We start from the raw sequence: 15,055 nt of genomic DNA, 5'->3' as shown, positions 1-15,055 counted from the left end.
ACAGAAGAGTAATCTTCCAAGATTTCATACAAATGCAGAAAAGCAGTTCTATTGAGAAGTTCTCCACTGGAGACATCTCTGTTTTGCTTTTTAGAAGACTAGAATGTAAGGGCCTACTTCTGGACAGTTGCAAAAAGAGGAGGGAAATTCTTTGGACCTAAGGAAACTTTAGACCAGGGTGTCAGCAACCCGCAGCTCTGGAGCCGCATGTGGCTCTTTCATCTCTCTGCTGAGGCTCCCTGTCGCTCAAAATATGTATCACAACCGCCAATATGCAACACCAACCGGCACGAGCTTTTCGACTCCCGGTAGGTTTTGTGGCTCCCGGTGTTTTCTTTTCTGTGGGAAACGGATCCAAATGGCTCTTTGAGTGTTTAAGGTTGCCGACCCCTGCCTTAGACAAAGAGGCCTCCAGAAAATGTCCATGAAACAAAAACTTTGTATCTACCCACCAAGTTATTGCTACTGACTACAAGGAGTAAGGAGGGGGGAAAAAAACGAGGAACAAAATGCCAAATGGTACAATGGATATCAAACTCAGCTTTCGAAATATAGATAAGAATTTTGTTTCCCAACGGAGAAGAATGGTTTTCTGTGAAAAACACAGAATCTTGTTTCTTTTAAGCCAGAGATAATCTAAGGATCATCTTCTCCAAACTGGGACCTCTTTGAGATTCTGGATTTCAAGTCCCATAATCCCCAAGTCAGTAGTCAACATAAACTCTTGGAAACTTTTTCCTCCTCTCTTTGGACAGGCCAACACCTGTCCTCCACCATCACACAAAACAACCAGGAAATCTTTCGTTACAGTAATAACACTTCCTGTTTTATCTAATTGGCGCAACTATTTCCATTTCAAAATGTGGTTAATTCTGAACCAAACTAATCAAAAGGAAGGATGACATTTGTGAATAACGGCTTACAAAAAAATTAGCCAGCATCTAACAGAAAAGTGAAATGTCACAGCATGGAGATTGAAATAAAGTCATACAAATGGTTATCCAACATCTTCTTAAAAATTTCCAGAATGCTCCAACACTGGAGGTTTTTAGAAGAGGTTGGATAACCGTTTGTCTGAAGTGGTGTAGGGTTTCCTGCCTGGGTAGGGGGTTGGACTAGAAGACCTCCAAGGCCCCTTCCAACTCTGTTGTTCTATTCTGAGCTAGGGGAATTTTAAACACTACTAACAAAATACACCACAGTACATCAGCTTTAGGCAGCACAATGAAACTGACCTGCCAGGTCTCTTCTGGGATTTCCCAACCCTTTGTATCTGCAGCATGATATTTATTGCATTTTTTTTAAAAAAAAGACACAGCTAACATTTCCATTAATGTATTTGGGTCAGATTACAGCTCTATGCATTGAATTAAAGGAAGGCACTTGGGCTGCACATTTTAATATCTTCCTTCTCTCTCTCTAGGACGTCTTTTGCTAAACTACACAAATGCATTTTTTAAAATTAAAGAACGGGCATAAAAAAAAAAAAAACCCCAGACATTCATAAATCACAGGCAACAATTCTTTCTTGGCAGTTAAGATTTGTGCAGCCATGGTATTTTTTTTTCCCATTGGAGAGGAAAAAAACCAAAATTAGCTATGCCTTTTTCCTGATGGGAGTTGCATCGTTCACGCAAGCCATTTTTGGTTTCATCGGAAGAGAAGATTGACTGCCAAAATTTCCCTCTGAGTCAGAAATGAATGATTTCTCACCCTTGAACCATGAGGACTAGTAACCTATTGGTTTAAAGGATTGAAAACTCGGACAGGGATCAAGATTCCAGCAAGGTAGTTTGGGCATGCAATCTGTTACAGGTAGCCATGGATGGAATAAATTGCCCCCGGTTGGTATAGAAGGTCAGACTTTCTTGCAGTACTTTCAATTCAGGCTTCAAAACTCAGCAGTAAAACAAAAATAAAAAAATGAGGAAAATAATACTTTGGTTAAACAGCAGACAGACATTTGTTAAATTACTACATAAGGCAACAAGATGACTGGAAAAAGCATGGCTCAGGAATGATAGAATAGCAGGTAGCAAAAAAAGCACATTGAAGATTAATTCGGCATCGTTAAATATATACGCATATATATATATTTAACACTTATACATGAGATCAAACACAGGCACAGTTATCATAAATGTTGCAAACAAACCCAGAAAGCTTAGAGCCAGGCAGAATTGAGAACAGCTGTTGACCTCCACATCTGGTTCGCCTCAGCCTGTTCAAATTCCCAACTGTTTTACCTTTATTGCAGAATTGGACAGGAGTTTTGCAAAAAAAAAAAAGCAAAGACATTTATTTGCGTGGCTTTTTATCGGGTGCTATTTTCACAGCGCTGACGCCAGAAGAGGGTTTACTCGATCCCTGCTACTTATCCTCAGGATTACACCGTTTTTTTGTTTTTGTTTTTTTAAACGATCGTTAAATATTCTGGAGGATGGGGGTCTCTTCTTCTCGGATCCATTTTAGAGAACTTTGCAAGGGGAGATGGGGAACTGGAAGGGGCAAGTTTGCAAATAGCCTTCTCCAGAAAAAAAAAAAGAGAGAGAGAGAGAGAATACCAAGAGGGGGAAAAATTATAGTGTGTTTTGCCAGAAAATAGCAAGAGCACTTAGATTTGTAAAGCACCGCTTCACAGTGCTTTACAAGCCCTCTCTAAGCGGTTTACAGAGTCAGCCTCTTGCCCCCAACAATCTGGGTCCTCATTTTACCCACCTCGGAAAGATGGAAGGCTGAGTCGACCTTGAGCTGGTCAGGATCGAACTGTTGAACTGCCGGCAGCTGGCAGAAGCAGCCTGCAAATTCTGCCTTCTCACCACTGCGCCACCACGGCGCTTAATACTAAGGTAAAAAATAATGTGCATGGCCATTTTAAGCTTGCGATGTAAACATCTGCCATGTAGGTAGCAGGAACAGCAAACACCCTTCTGCAGTCAAGAGCCAACGGCCATTCCTGTTCAGGAGTTCCAAAAGTGGAATGGGAGGAACAAGGAGACTACCCAACTCCAACTTCTCCCATCTCAGAATTCCCCCAATTTAGATTGGGAAGATGAAGAAGAAAGTACCATGAATGGATCCCAGTTTTGTTGACGAACGCTCCCAAACTTCTGGCCATGCCTTGGTCCCTCCACCATCCTTTTGAAACTCCCGGAAAGGATGTCGAAATGTCTTCTCCAATGTCCCACCCTCCTCTTGTGGTCCTTCGACCCCAGGTGGAACTCCAGCATTTGGAAGGAGGAGACCCCCCCCTCCCAGTTCCATCATTGCAAAATTGCCAAGTTTTTACAGAAGAGAGAAAGAGAGAAAGCTAATTTTGCCTACCTACATGATAAGACTCAGAGATTTTTTTTTTCGCTGAGCTGTGGAGGCGGGAGAGCAAATGTAAGAGAGCGACAGAGACACTCAAAGCATCATGAGAAGGGACCAGGGGTGAAAAGTTGGGTCAAGCAGCTGCAAGAAGAGCGAAAGCAAGCTTGAAAAGCTGAGGTTATTAATGGTTTTAGTAAAATCAGGGAAAGGCATTAGCAAAGCTATTACACAAATATCCCTTAAAACAAACCTCCGAAGAAAACATGTAAATATATATATATATTTCTGCACAGACTTTTTTTTTTTTTTTGGCAAAAAGAGATTCAATTTCTCCCACCCTCCCTCCCTCCTATTCCACCCGTCTCCCCCAGACCAGACCCCTCTGTTCACATTTGGACTGGAAAAAAATTAATCGATTTGGCTCTCTCTGACTCTAATTTGCAAGGTGAAATGGGTTGATGCTCAAAAGGAAACAAAATTTAAAGATGTCCGAAAAAAGGGAAGTGCTATCCAAATGAGGTCAAAAAGGCAAAAATAGCATCCGTGTGTGTGTGTGTTTGTGTATGTATGTGTGTCTATGCACACACGTATACATACACTCTTATTTTGGGGCTTCAAGAGTCAAAATAATAGCATCGCAGAGTTCAGATGTACTTAGAAAGCAATCCCATAGAATCCAATGGGGCTTGTATTCAAGCTAAGCCTACATCGTATTCCAGCCTTTAAAGGGAGTTAGTCAGGAGTTGGGCGGCCAATAAATTCAAAATCAATCAATCAATCAGTCAAGCTAGGAAAGCTTTGGTTGAGGTCTAACCTTTCCTCTCCCTCAATCCCTCTCTTGGAGAAAAGAGCTTCTGGAAACGTCTATTTAGTTTCGTTGATTTATTTCTTCCATTGGAGAAGTTCTCCAAGGATTACTTTGTCCATTTAGACAAAGACCAACTGATGGAATGGTTAACAAAAAGTCCAGGAGATCTTATCACAGTTGGTCTACTGAACATGAAGAGACTCTTGGCTTCCAAGCCTTAACGGAGCTACCCCCCTCATAAGGATCTCTTCAAACAGTAAAAAGTAGTAGTAATGGTGATGATAATGTCCCATTCTTGAAGAATGCAAAGAGTAACTCAGAGCTGCCAAGAAAACACCAAGTCTAGGTCTATCAAATCTGGAGTTGTTGAGCTCCAGGATGGAGCTAATTCAATTTTAGAGGGGGGGGAGATTATTTTAATTACTACTACATGCCTCCATCTATCGTAACCAACTGAAGTGCACACCTTTAGGAAAAGGGAAGAGAGCAAAAAGAGGCTACAAGGAAGGTCAAGCTTTGACCTTTTCTATTATGATCAAAGTGGTTAAAAGGAAGTTGGGTAGGAGGACGGCGAGATGTGGCCCACTGGAACCGTTTTAGAAAGATGGCCTTCTTCCTTGACTTTACCAAACCTGAAGAACAGATCTAACAAAAGAAAAAAAAAGAAAAGAAAAGAATTGCACTCTTCTTCATCATCATCTTTTAATGACCCCATTCAGTCTGGGCAACGGAAGGGAGCTGAGTGTTTACTGGCCAGATGCCTTTCCTGTCGCCAATGCGGAGCTATATTCGGCAGATATATTCTCTCTGTAAATATTAAATCCCATATCGCTTTGGCTCTTCGTAAGCTGGTTGTCTGACATCATCATTCATTTCTTTTCAAGCTGAATTTATCGAGAGGAGAAATGAAAAGGGGCTGAACCTTTTCTTAGACCCTCATTTGGAAGTGACCGAGACACGGGTGTTTCATGGATGGAGTTGAAAGCTATTAAGGTTTCGAAGCGTAATGTGGGAGGGGGGGTTGTGTGTGTCTGTGTGTCTTTGGCAAAATAAAAAAGCCATTTGTAAAAAAGTAATATATATATATATATATATGAAAATGCAACAGTATCTATACAAGGGACAAAACGGCCCAACCCACTCTACCATAATTTACGCACAACCTACGAAGCTGTGCTTCGTGTTTTTTTTTTTTTAAAGGAAAGACGAGATCAGCTGATAAAAGATTTGTTTGTCTGTTTCCTCCTGCAAAATAGAGAACTGAAGCCAGGGATATTTGAATAATAGGAAAAACGCATCACAATTTTGTTAATTGCTTTTTGTTGTTGTTGTTGTTGTTGTTTTTGTTTTCCCCTAAATCTTTTGAGAATGAGGTGAGACAGCGAGATGGAGTGAAGCATCAAGCTACCTGAAGAGACACAGCAAGAGAGACAAGGCAGACGGTTTTAGTTAAAAACAAACTGGATATTTTTAATAAAAAGCTTGGTACCAAAATTGTAGTACAAACATCTCAGGGGGGGGTTCGGGAGGGGGGCACACCCACACAAACAGATATTCTAATTTACACAGTTCCTCTCCCATGCCCTCTAACACATGCCAAAAGTAAATTTGGAAAAGGGGGGGAAAAATTATAAGCCACATATAACAACAGCGATGGCAACAAGAAATGAGGTTTCTCTTTTTTTTTGAAAAAAAGAAAAGAAATAGAAAAAAGTGTACTTGTGTGCAGAAAAAGAAACTGGAAACCCCCTGGAAGGGAGCTGATCAGGAACAAAACGGTTGTGTGACACGAGCAGATTTGTCGGCGTAGGTAAAGACTAGTGATCAATCATAAAGCTACCCAAAAAAGTCTTCTATGGCACCAACGAGTTGGGCATCCAACAGCGCCATTTCAAATGGCCAATCAACCACCCCCTTCCCTTCCTCCTTCTCCTTCCCATTCACACTCAAACCTAAGCATTCAGGGGTTGGGTTTTGTGTTATAAGCTAGTAACCTTGATCGAACGAGTCCTCCGAAGAATCACTGTATGACGATCCAGCTTTGGCCTCTCTGGACAGTAAACAAAATTCCCGCTTTCTATGGGCAGCCATTTTAGATTTGAGAGTCCTAGTTGAGGTGACGTTTTTCTTCCCGGTTTTGAAGATGTCGGAGATCCTGCCGCATTTAGGGGCCATTACGCTATAGAGGCCGGAAGGTCTCATCCTGGCACTGGTCGGGGAATGAGAAGACCACTCATCCTTCAGGGATTCCTCCTCTTCCTCAGAATCTGTATCTGGGGTCAATTAGTTATTGGTTTAAAAAAGAAAAGAAAAGAAACACAAACATCATTGCCAACTTTTTAAGCACTGTCTGTGGAGATTCTCAGTCATCCAGGTGCTTTTTTCCAGTGGTGAAATCTGAACCAGCTTGCTACCGGTTTACTGACCACGCATGAGCACTGCGTGCCAAATGCACACTGCGTGCACGCACATCCACATGCACAGTACACGCCAAAAGGAAGCTTGCGTAAATAGAACAGCGAGGGAGGGATCAGCCGCGCCGCGCGATTTAGCTTCGTTAGAAAGCAGCTTTCCTAGCAAAGCTAAACCGCGCGGCATAGCTGATTGTCGGAAATATCGGTTCAAATGAACCGGTAGCTTTTTTTTTTAACCGGTAGCATTTCACCCCTGCTTTTTTCCAAAAGGTAACTGGACTTTGTTTCTCCTCCTTCAAGGCGTTTCGCTTCTCATCCAAGGAGCTTCTTCAGTTCTGACTGAATGGTGGAAGGTGAGACTGAGGGCAGAGATGAACCTCCCAAGAGGCCTCAATGACTCTCAGAGAGAGTACCAATGAGCAGAGGACTGCAGGGAATATAAATCCTTCCATCTTCCACCATAGTCAATCAGGATTGAGGAAGCGTGTTGGATGAAAAGCAAAACAATTTCAAGCAAGAACAAAATCTTGAAAAAGCACCTTTGGGATAACTTTAAGCACTGCATCAGACATCAGAATATGGAAGAGGATTCGAAAATGGTGGCTTAGCACACCGATTCCATGTTCAGAACCCAACACCTCCAGTTCAAACCTATTCTATTATTCACATCCAATTCAAGTATGGTTGTCCATTATTCAAAGTTTTGCGGTCTAGGGCCACCCTTAAATTTTTGAGGGACATGTCTATCCTACTCTAAAAGACAGACCAGACCAAATCAGACCAAGAATTAAACTGACTCCATTAAAATTACATTCAGTGCATTCAATGCAATTATTATTATTTCCCATGTGTTTTAATGATTTTTCTAGACTGCCACATTAGAAGTAACAATTCAGGGGTGTATATGTGTCAGGAAAAGGACCGTAGAAGAGGTATCGCTGGATCTGAAGGATCAGGATGCAAATTATGGGAAAGGCCTGGAAATCCTGTAACCAGGATCTTTATTAATATAATATTATCCTAATAATAATCCAAATCAGTCTTTGTCAGATCCAGGAAAAATAACAGGAATGTGCAGCATTCCTCCTCTTAAATCAGACTAAATGATAAGCAGTCTTTCAATATTTGAGGGCCTGCCACAAAGAAGAGGGAGTCAACCTATTCTCCAAAGTATTCTCCAAAGTGGATGGAAACTAATCAAGGAGAGAAGCAACCTAGAACTAAGGAGAAATTTCCTCACTATGAGGACAATTAATCAGTGGAACGGTTTGTCTCCAGAAGTTGTGGGTGCTCCATCAATGGAGGTTTTCAAGAAGAGATTGGACAACCATTTATAAGGAGGTTGGACTAGAGGGCCTCCGATGTCCCTTCCAACTTGGTTAGTCTGTTAAAGACAACCCAACAAAAAACAGCGAGGAGAAGAAACTAGGAAACTAAAATTTACTTACCGTAGGAATAACTGCTCACTTCAGATATCGCAGGTGAGTTGGAAACCTTCAGGTGGCGGCCTTTCATTTTTAGCCCCACCTCCAACTTCTTCATTTTGACCGCCATTTTGTTTTTACCTTCTTTAGAGGCTTTCAAGGAGAAGCTGAGGCTTTTAGCCAAGTTCTTTTTGGCATCCTTGCCAAACAAGGCACCATGGGGGGACAGGTATCGGTTGTTGTAAGAGCTGCCATTTTTCTGCCTCCCTCTGGACCCATCCACAAACTTGAACGGGGATTTCAGCTTGCTGCGCCTGGTGAGTGACAGGGCTTTGTCGAGCTTGCTCACCAGTTGTTCCTGATCTGAGGCCACCTTCTTCTTCTTAATCTTGAGCTGCAAAAAGAGAAGGGGGGAAAAAAAAGGGAGAAGAAGAAGAATGAGCAGAAATGGAAGAAAACAAGGGAAGACGCGCAAGGAATGACTTCTTCATCCAGAAATCTCAAGGTGAAGTCCACTAGAATTTCTAAGAAATCTGAGCTAGGTTCTGAAGCCTTCTCCAATGGCTTCATCTCCAGCACTGGAATTTGGGGAGTGCAACCCATCCAGAGGACCTCAAATTGAGGAAAGGGAATGCTTGATGATTGCTCCTAGGGTGTTGTGGTCCGCCAGCAGCCTACGGAGCTGGCAGCAGAGTCGGACAGTGAGGAGGCTGGGGAGGACAATGGGCCAGTCCTGGAGCCTGGGGAAGGCCCGGACGAGGGCTCTGTATCGGAGGCAGAGATGGGGCCAGGACCATCTGGGAGTGATGCGCGGACTCCGAAGCCTCCAGAGGCGGATAGCAGAGAGGCAGAGGAACAGGAGGAGCCTGTTCCTAGTGCACGCATGGGAAGAGCTGCCAGAAGGCAAGAGCAGCTAAAGCAAAAAGGATGACTCAGGAGTAAAGACAAGAGATGATTGGCCCCTCCCAGAAGGCTTAAAAGACCAGCAAAGGCTCTTGGGATCTTTGTAGGAAAGCAACGTTGCTACATTTGTTTCGTGTCGGCGTCTCTTGCTTCTGAACTATTGCCAAGAAAAGCCTTTGGCAGTGTGCCAAAGTAGACAAAGGTTGGTGATAAGGCCGAAGGACTGTTTAATGAAGAATTCGTTTTGGACTTAAATTTGGACTAATCTGAGAATGAAGTAATTCTTGAAGTAATTCTCAGCTGTTCTAATAAAATCTGTTTGTTTAGGACTGATTGTGTCTGGTAATAACTACTTGGGCCTAGGTCACAAGACAGGGATTCACATCCAGCTTACTTCAATACGTAAAACCAGAAACATCACAAGAAGCCAAAATCGCAAGACTACATCGTGTCATGCTTGCAAACTCCTTGAAGAAGAGGCAAGCAAAGAACATACTGGCTTGATACTAAGCTGAATATTCAACCACTGAAGGAAGCTGGGTAGCATGGAGGCCACTCGCCTATAAAGTTGGCAAGAGTCGGACACAACTGAATAGTCAAAACTAACTATTTCAACAACTTTATCCACCCAGCTGATTCAGTTGCTCACGTGAAGACGACAATCATGGCAATTGTAATCTACTCAGGCCTAAATCTGGAATGAAACAATTAAATCTTGCTATCTTCCGATTGGAGAAGACCTTGACGTTGGTAAGGATGGAAAACAAATAGAGGATGAGATGGTTGGATAAGTGTCATCAATGCAATGACAAACTCCAGAAGATAGTGGGGGACAAAGGTCCTAACCTGCTATGGTCCATGGGTTCACAAAGAGTCTGACACGACTTAGTGACTGAATAATAACAACAAATCCCCCTTCCATTTTGTTCTGGCTCAGCCATATTGTCTCAAAAGTAGAAGATTCACCTCGCTGGAGAAGTTCATCAAGAGGTCTTGCTCATCCCAACTCCGATGCCTGGTCTTCGTCTTCCCACTCCTGGTCTCTCCCTCCTCTTCCTCATCCAGGAGAAGACTTCGGTGCTTCTCCTCCAGCCCTTCGCCCATTTCTGAGTCTTCGGAAAGCAACAGGGATTTGCTGAGCCTGAAAACATCAGAAAAGGAAAGAGGTTGACCGCGGGAGCATATTGGTAGCATCACCAGCAGGATAGAAGAAGAGGGAGAAGGAGGGAGAGAAAGAAAGAGAGAAGAGAGGGAGAAGGAGAAGGAGAGGAGAACCTTCACACCATGATTTTGCAAAAGCTTGAGGTGAGGAAAAAAAAGAAGGTAAGAAGGATAACCAGGTTAGAATATCCAGACCAAGCAGGTTTCCTTAATTTCCCTCATTTGAAATATCTGAAACATCAGGGCAAGGTTGAAGAATGACAACGATGCAGGACCTTAAGCAAAGGTGAAGCCAAGTTCTAAATGTATCAGCGAGAAAGCAAAGACAGAACAAAAGGGAAACAGAGGCAGCACCACAGACAGGGCAAAGCAAGACCAAAGCATATCCCAACACAGGTATGTTTCTCTTCCACTCGTGACAAAGGAAAACAAGTTCGAAATCCAACAAAATCCAACATCCACAGCATTCCCAATGGAAGTCCACCCTTCACCCATTTGTTGTTGTTAGTTGCGAAGTCGTGTCCGACCCATCGCGACCCCATGGACAACGTTCCTCCAGGCCTTCCTGTCCTCTACCATCCCCCGGAGTCCATTGAAGCTCACGCCGGCTGCTTCCATGACTCCATCTAGCCACCGTTCTCTGTCGTCCCCTTCTTCTTTTGCCCTCCATCGTTCCCAGCATTAGCCTCTTCTCCAGTGAGTCCTTCCTTCTCATTAGGTGGTCAAAGGATTTGAGTTTCCTCTTCAGGATCTGGCCTTCTAAAGAGCAGTCAGGGTTGATCTCCTCTAGGACTGACCGGTTGGATCACCTTGCAGTCCAAGGGACTCGCAGGAGTCTTCTCCAGCACCAGAGTTCAAAGGCCTCCATTCTTTGATGCTCAGTCTTCCTTATGGTCCAACTTTCACAGCCATCCATTGCAACTGGGAAAACCATCGCCTTGACTATTTGCACGTTTGTTGGCAGGGCGATGTCTCTGCTTTTTAGTATGCTGTCTAGATTTGCCATAGTTTTCCTCCCCAGGAGCAAGCGTCTTTTAATTTCCTGGCTGCAGTCCCCATCTGTGGTGATCTTGGAGCCCAGGAAAATAAAACCTGTCACTACCTCCATTTCTTCACCCATACGCTGCCCTAAATACAGAGAACTTACTCCTGCTTCTCTCTCTTTCTTTACTCAGAGATCAACACATCCTCCAGACCACAACAGTTTCCCCCACGGTAGTCCTACCTACTGCTTAACCAACATTTCTACCATAAAACTCCACATGACAAGCCTGAGTCATCCTGGTGGCACCCCAACTGCCAAAACACTGTGCCAAAAGAGGAGCTGGCACCCATGTTTGGGGCAGAGAGAAGGCAACCCAGCCAGAGTGGGATCCCTGCTACAATCCCTTTTCCCGCCCCACAGCCCAACCTTACTTTCCACTCCTGCCGTCACTCTTCCCTCGCTCCTTAGGGGGCGACAGAGCGCTTGATCCATGGTTCCGTTTTCTGGGCCTTCCTGGACCTCGTTTTGCCAAGCTTCTATTTTTCTCGTCATGCTTTTCCCTTAAAAAAAACCACACACTTGACTGTTAACCAAGAGCTACGAAGAAAGAAAGAAAGAAAGAAAGAAAGAAAGAAAGAAAGAAAGAAAGAGAGAGAGAGAGAGAGAGAGAGAGAGAGAGAAAGAAAGAAAGAAAGAAAGAAAGAAAGAAAGAAAGAAAGAAAGAAGAAAGAAAGAAAGAAAAAAAGAAAGAAAGAAAGAAAGAAAGAAAGAAAGAAAGAAAGAAAGAAAGAAAGAAAGAAAGAAAGAAAGAGGGAGGGAGGGAGGGAGAGAAAGAAAGAAAGGAAAGAAAGAAAGAAAGAAAGAAAGAAAGAAAGAAAGAAAGAAAGAAAGAAAGAAAGAAAAGATAGATAGAAAGATGAGGAGGTGGAGAAGGAGAAGGAGAAGAAGTAGTAGTAGTAGAGGAAGAGGAAGTAGAGGAGGAAGTAGAGAACAAGGAGGAAGAAGAAGAAGGAGGAGGAGGAGAAGAAGAGAAGAAGAAGAAGAAGAAGAAGAAGAAGAAGAAGAAGAAGAAGAAGAAGAAGAAGAAGAAGAAGAAGAGGAAGAAGAAGAAGAAGAAGAAGAAGGCCATGATCCATCACCAAACCACTACACCGACCTACGCTCAAAAACAACCCACGGAAAGCCACAATTGCTAACGAAGTGCCTACAGCATCTGCCCCGTGGCCAACCAGTAGATCAGATTGCCAAGCCACAAGGTTTCCCTTCCGTTCTCAAGGTCCAATTTGAGTATCATGGAGCACAAGAAGAGGGGGGGAAAAGCCAAGATGGTGCGAGACTCAAAGATGGTGCCACTGCCCAGCCCCACCAGGCAGGTGCAGAAGGAAATCTGAAGGTCCCTGGGTGACTTACTCAGAGTCTCTCCGCCGCTGCAGCTTCGCCAATTCCCTCTGCTTTTCCTTGTATCTCCTCTGCAGCTCGGCTAACTTCATCCTGTAATCCAGCTCCATGCCATCCATGTTCCCAATGGACGACTTTATGGAATACATCTGAGACAAGAAAACAACAAAGGGTTGATAGAGAAGGAAAAGCAGAATATCGGTCAGTCCCGTTAATTCACAGTCACTTCTATATAAATAGAGAGCAAAGCTCTCTCTAGCACTGATGATGTAACCTAATTGGGTCATGAAACATCTACAAGAAAACAACAGAGAACATCCAGGACCCCACAGTCCTAGTCCTCCTCCCTTCCTCCCTTCTAACACTGATGATGTAACCTAGTTGGGTCATGAAATGTCTGCAAGAAAACGACGCAGCTCAGAGAACAGCGAAGACCCTACAGTCCAAGCTTGAGCTGCAAATATTTTCTTCTCTTAGTTCCATTCATTAGCTACCATTCAGAATCAAGTTCCTAGCAATTCCTAGGGTTCTTGGACAGCTACGGGGCTAACGTATCTAGAGGGCAGAAGATGGGAGAAACTCTTGAATTCTTAATTGCCAACAGGTTTCTGCCCTCAGTGGAAACAAAGACTGTTTTTTGCCAATCACAAAGAGCAACTTCCAATGAGAAAGGACAGACAGAGCCACGTTGGCTGCCATATAGTCTTTGGTATCCCTCAAAGGTCAGGTGTTGTGGCCCACCGGTGGCCAGCGGAGGACCAGTGAGGAGTTTGGGGAGGAACATGGGCCAGTCCTGGGGGCTGAGGAAAGCTCGGACGAGGGCTTTGCGTCAGAGGCAGAGAGGGACCTAGACAGCAGTGAGACAGAGAAACAGCTGGAGCCTGTTCCCAATGTACATATGCACAGAACTGCCAACTAAGAAAGCAGGGTTGACTTGGGAGTAAAGCCACACCTTGGAGGTGATTGGCCCCTCCCATAGGAAACAAAAGAGGAGTGAATGGGGAGTGGGCTTTTGCAGGAAACAATTAGTTCATTCCTGGAATCGGAGAGACTCTGTGCCAAGTTTTGCCTTGTACTGCATTTGGAAACTATTGACGTGGCAGCTTTCCAAGCGAGATAAGGTCTGTGTTGATAAACATTCCTTTGAAAAACTGTTTGGACAGGCCTTGCTGACTGTGAATGAAAGGAATTCACAGTCGTGTAAATGAAAGAGGATTTGCCGGGACCAAGACTCTGCTTCCTGCTTTTTAAGGGAGCCTAGGTCAGAAATCAGGAAAGCTACTGAGATATTCCTCAGGTCATCTCACCTGAAGGCCTCTTCCTAACCACTTCCCCCATCCACATCTCTGCAAATTTGGTCCCCCAACCCTATTCACCGTCTCATCTTTCTTTTGCATCCAGCTGTATTTCTTATTGGGGTTCAGTTCTCGAGGCAGACGGATGTTCTTCAGGCTATCCATGAAGGGGGTGGAGAGGACTTCCATCAGCATCTGGGTACCCGCAGCTAACAGGCTTTCCAAGGCTGGATGAGCTGAGAAGTTCTCTGGACCTGCATGAGAGATAGGATGGGTGAGTGAGTGATGAGGAACAGGAGGGACATCCGACAGATAGGGACCAAGGGAAATGCTTAAGCAAATTCAAGAGCCTTGGTAGTACAGTGGTCTAAAGCACCCTGTTATTAAGACCAGCTGCCTGCAATTACTGCAGGTTCGAATCTCCCCAGGCTCAAGGTCGACTCAGCCTTCCATCCTTTCTAAGGTAGGTAAATTGAGGACCCAGTTTGTGGGGGCAATAAGCTGACTTTGTATAAATATACAAGAGGATGAAGGCTATTGCTTAACTCATTGTAAGCCGCCCTGAGTCTCCGGAGAAGGGTGGCATATAAATCAAATAAAAAATAAAATAAATAATAAATAAATAAATAAATAAATGTAAATCCAACCTTCCTTGTATTTGGATGACTCTTATCTAATTCCAAGGAGGGGCTAAGCATGAGTTCAGAAGATTCCTATACATAATCCTGTAGCAATAAATGACTTATATGCCACTTACAGCCCTCTCAAAGTGGTTTACAGAGTCAGCCTCTTGCCCCCAACAATCTGGGTCCTCATTTTACACCCCCCTTGGAAGCAGTAGTGGAATACAATTTTATTTTACTACTAGTTCTGTGGGCATGGCTTGGTGGGCGTGGCAGGGGAAGGATACTGCCAAATCTCCATTCCCACCCCACTCCTAGGGGAAGGATACTGCCAAATCTCCATTCCCACGCCACTCCAGGGGGAAGGATACTGCAAAATCCCCATTCCCATCCCACTCCAGGAGAAGGATACTGCAAAATCTCCATTCCCATCCCACTCCTAGGGGAAGGATACTGCAAAATCTCCATTCCCACCCCACTCTGGGGACAGCCAGAGGTGATATTTGCCGGTTCTCCGAACTGCTCAAAATTTCCGCTACCGGTTCTCCAGAACCTGTCAGAACCTGCTAAATAGCACCCCTGCTTGGAAGGATGGAAGGCCGAGTCGACCTTGAGCAGCTCAGAATCGAACTCCTGGAGTGAGCAGTGAGCTAGCCCTGCAGTACTGCATTCTAACCACTAGGCCACCATAGTTCTTCTAAGCTTTAAGAAAAGTTCCCTGAAGATGGCCTC

The 15,055-nt window shown here is 44.1% G+C and overlaps 1 protein-coding gene across 1 annotated transcript in view; it reads right to left on the bottom strand.

The window, feature by feature from the left end:
• Nucleotides 1–15,055, bottom strand: part of TNRC18 (trinucleotide repeat containing 18) — a 77,668-nt gene that overhangs the window by 18,077 nt on the left and 44,536 nt on the right. Inside the window, exons 11-16 of the mRNA XM_070955269.1 lie at nucleotides 13,782–13,954; nucleotides 12,418–12,554; nucleotides 11,439–11,567; nucleotides 9,828–10,002; nucleotides 7,983–8,352; nucleotides 6,115–6,393 (exon numbers count right to left, since the gene is read on the bottom strand). Of these exons, the coding sequence (XP_070811370.1) occupies nucleotides 6,115–6,393; nucleotides 7,983–8,352; nucleotides 9,828–10,002; nucleotides 11,439–11,567; nucleotides 12,418–12,554; nucleotides 13,782–13,954 (1,263 nt within the window). The remainder of the gene's footprint in view (nucleotides 1–6,114; nucleotides 6,394–7,982; nucleotides 8,353–9,827; nucleotides 10,003–11,438; nucleotides 11,568–12,417; nucleotides 12,555–13,781; nucleotides 13,955–15,055) is intronic.

Source organism: Pituophis catenifer, unplaced genomic scaffold (assembly GCF_029215685.1).
Source record: "Pituophis catenifer annectens isolate HBS135680 unplaced genomic scaffold, rPitCat1.0.hap2 SCAF_16, whole genome shotgun sequence".
In the NCBI taxonomy this organism is placed as follows: domain Eukaryota; kingdom Metazoa; phylum Chordata; class Lepidosauria; order Squamata; family Colubridae; genus Pituophis; species Pituophis catenifer.
Note: the sequence above shows the minus strand (reverse complement) of the source record. Positions and strands in the feature narration are given on the sequence as shown.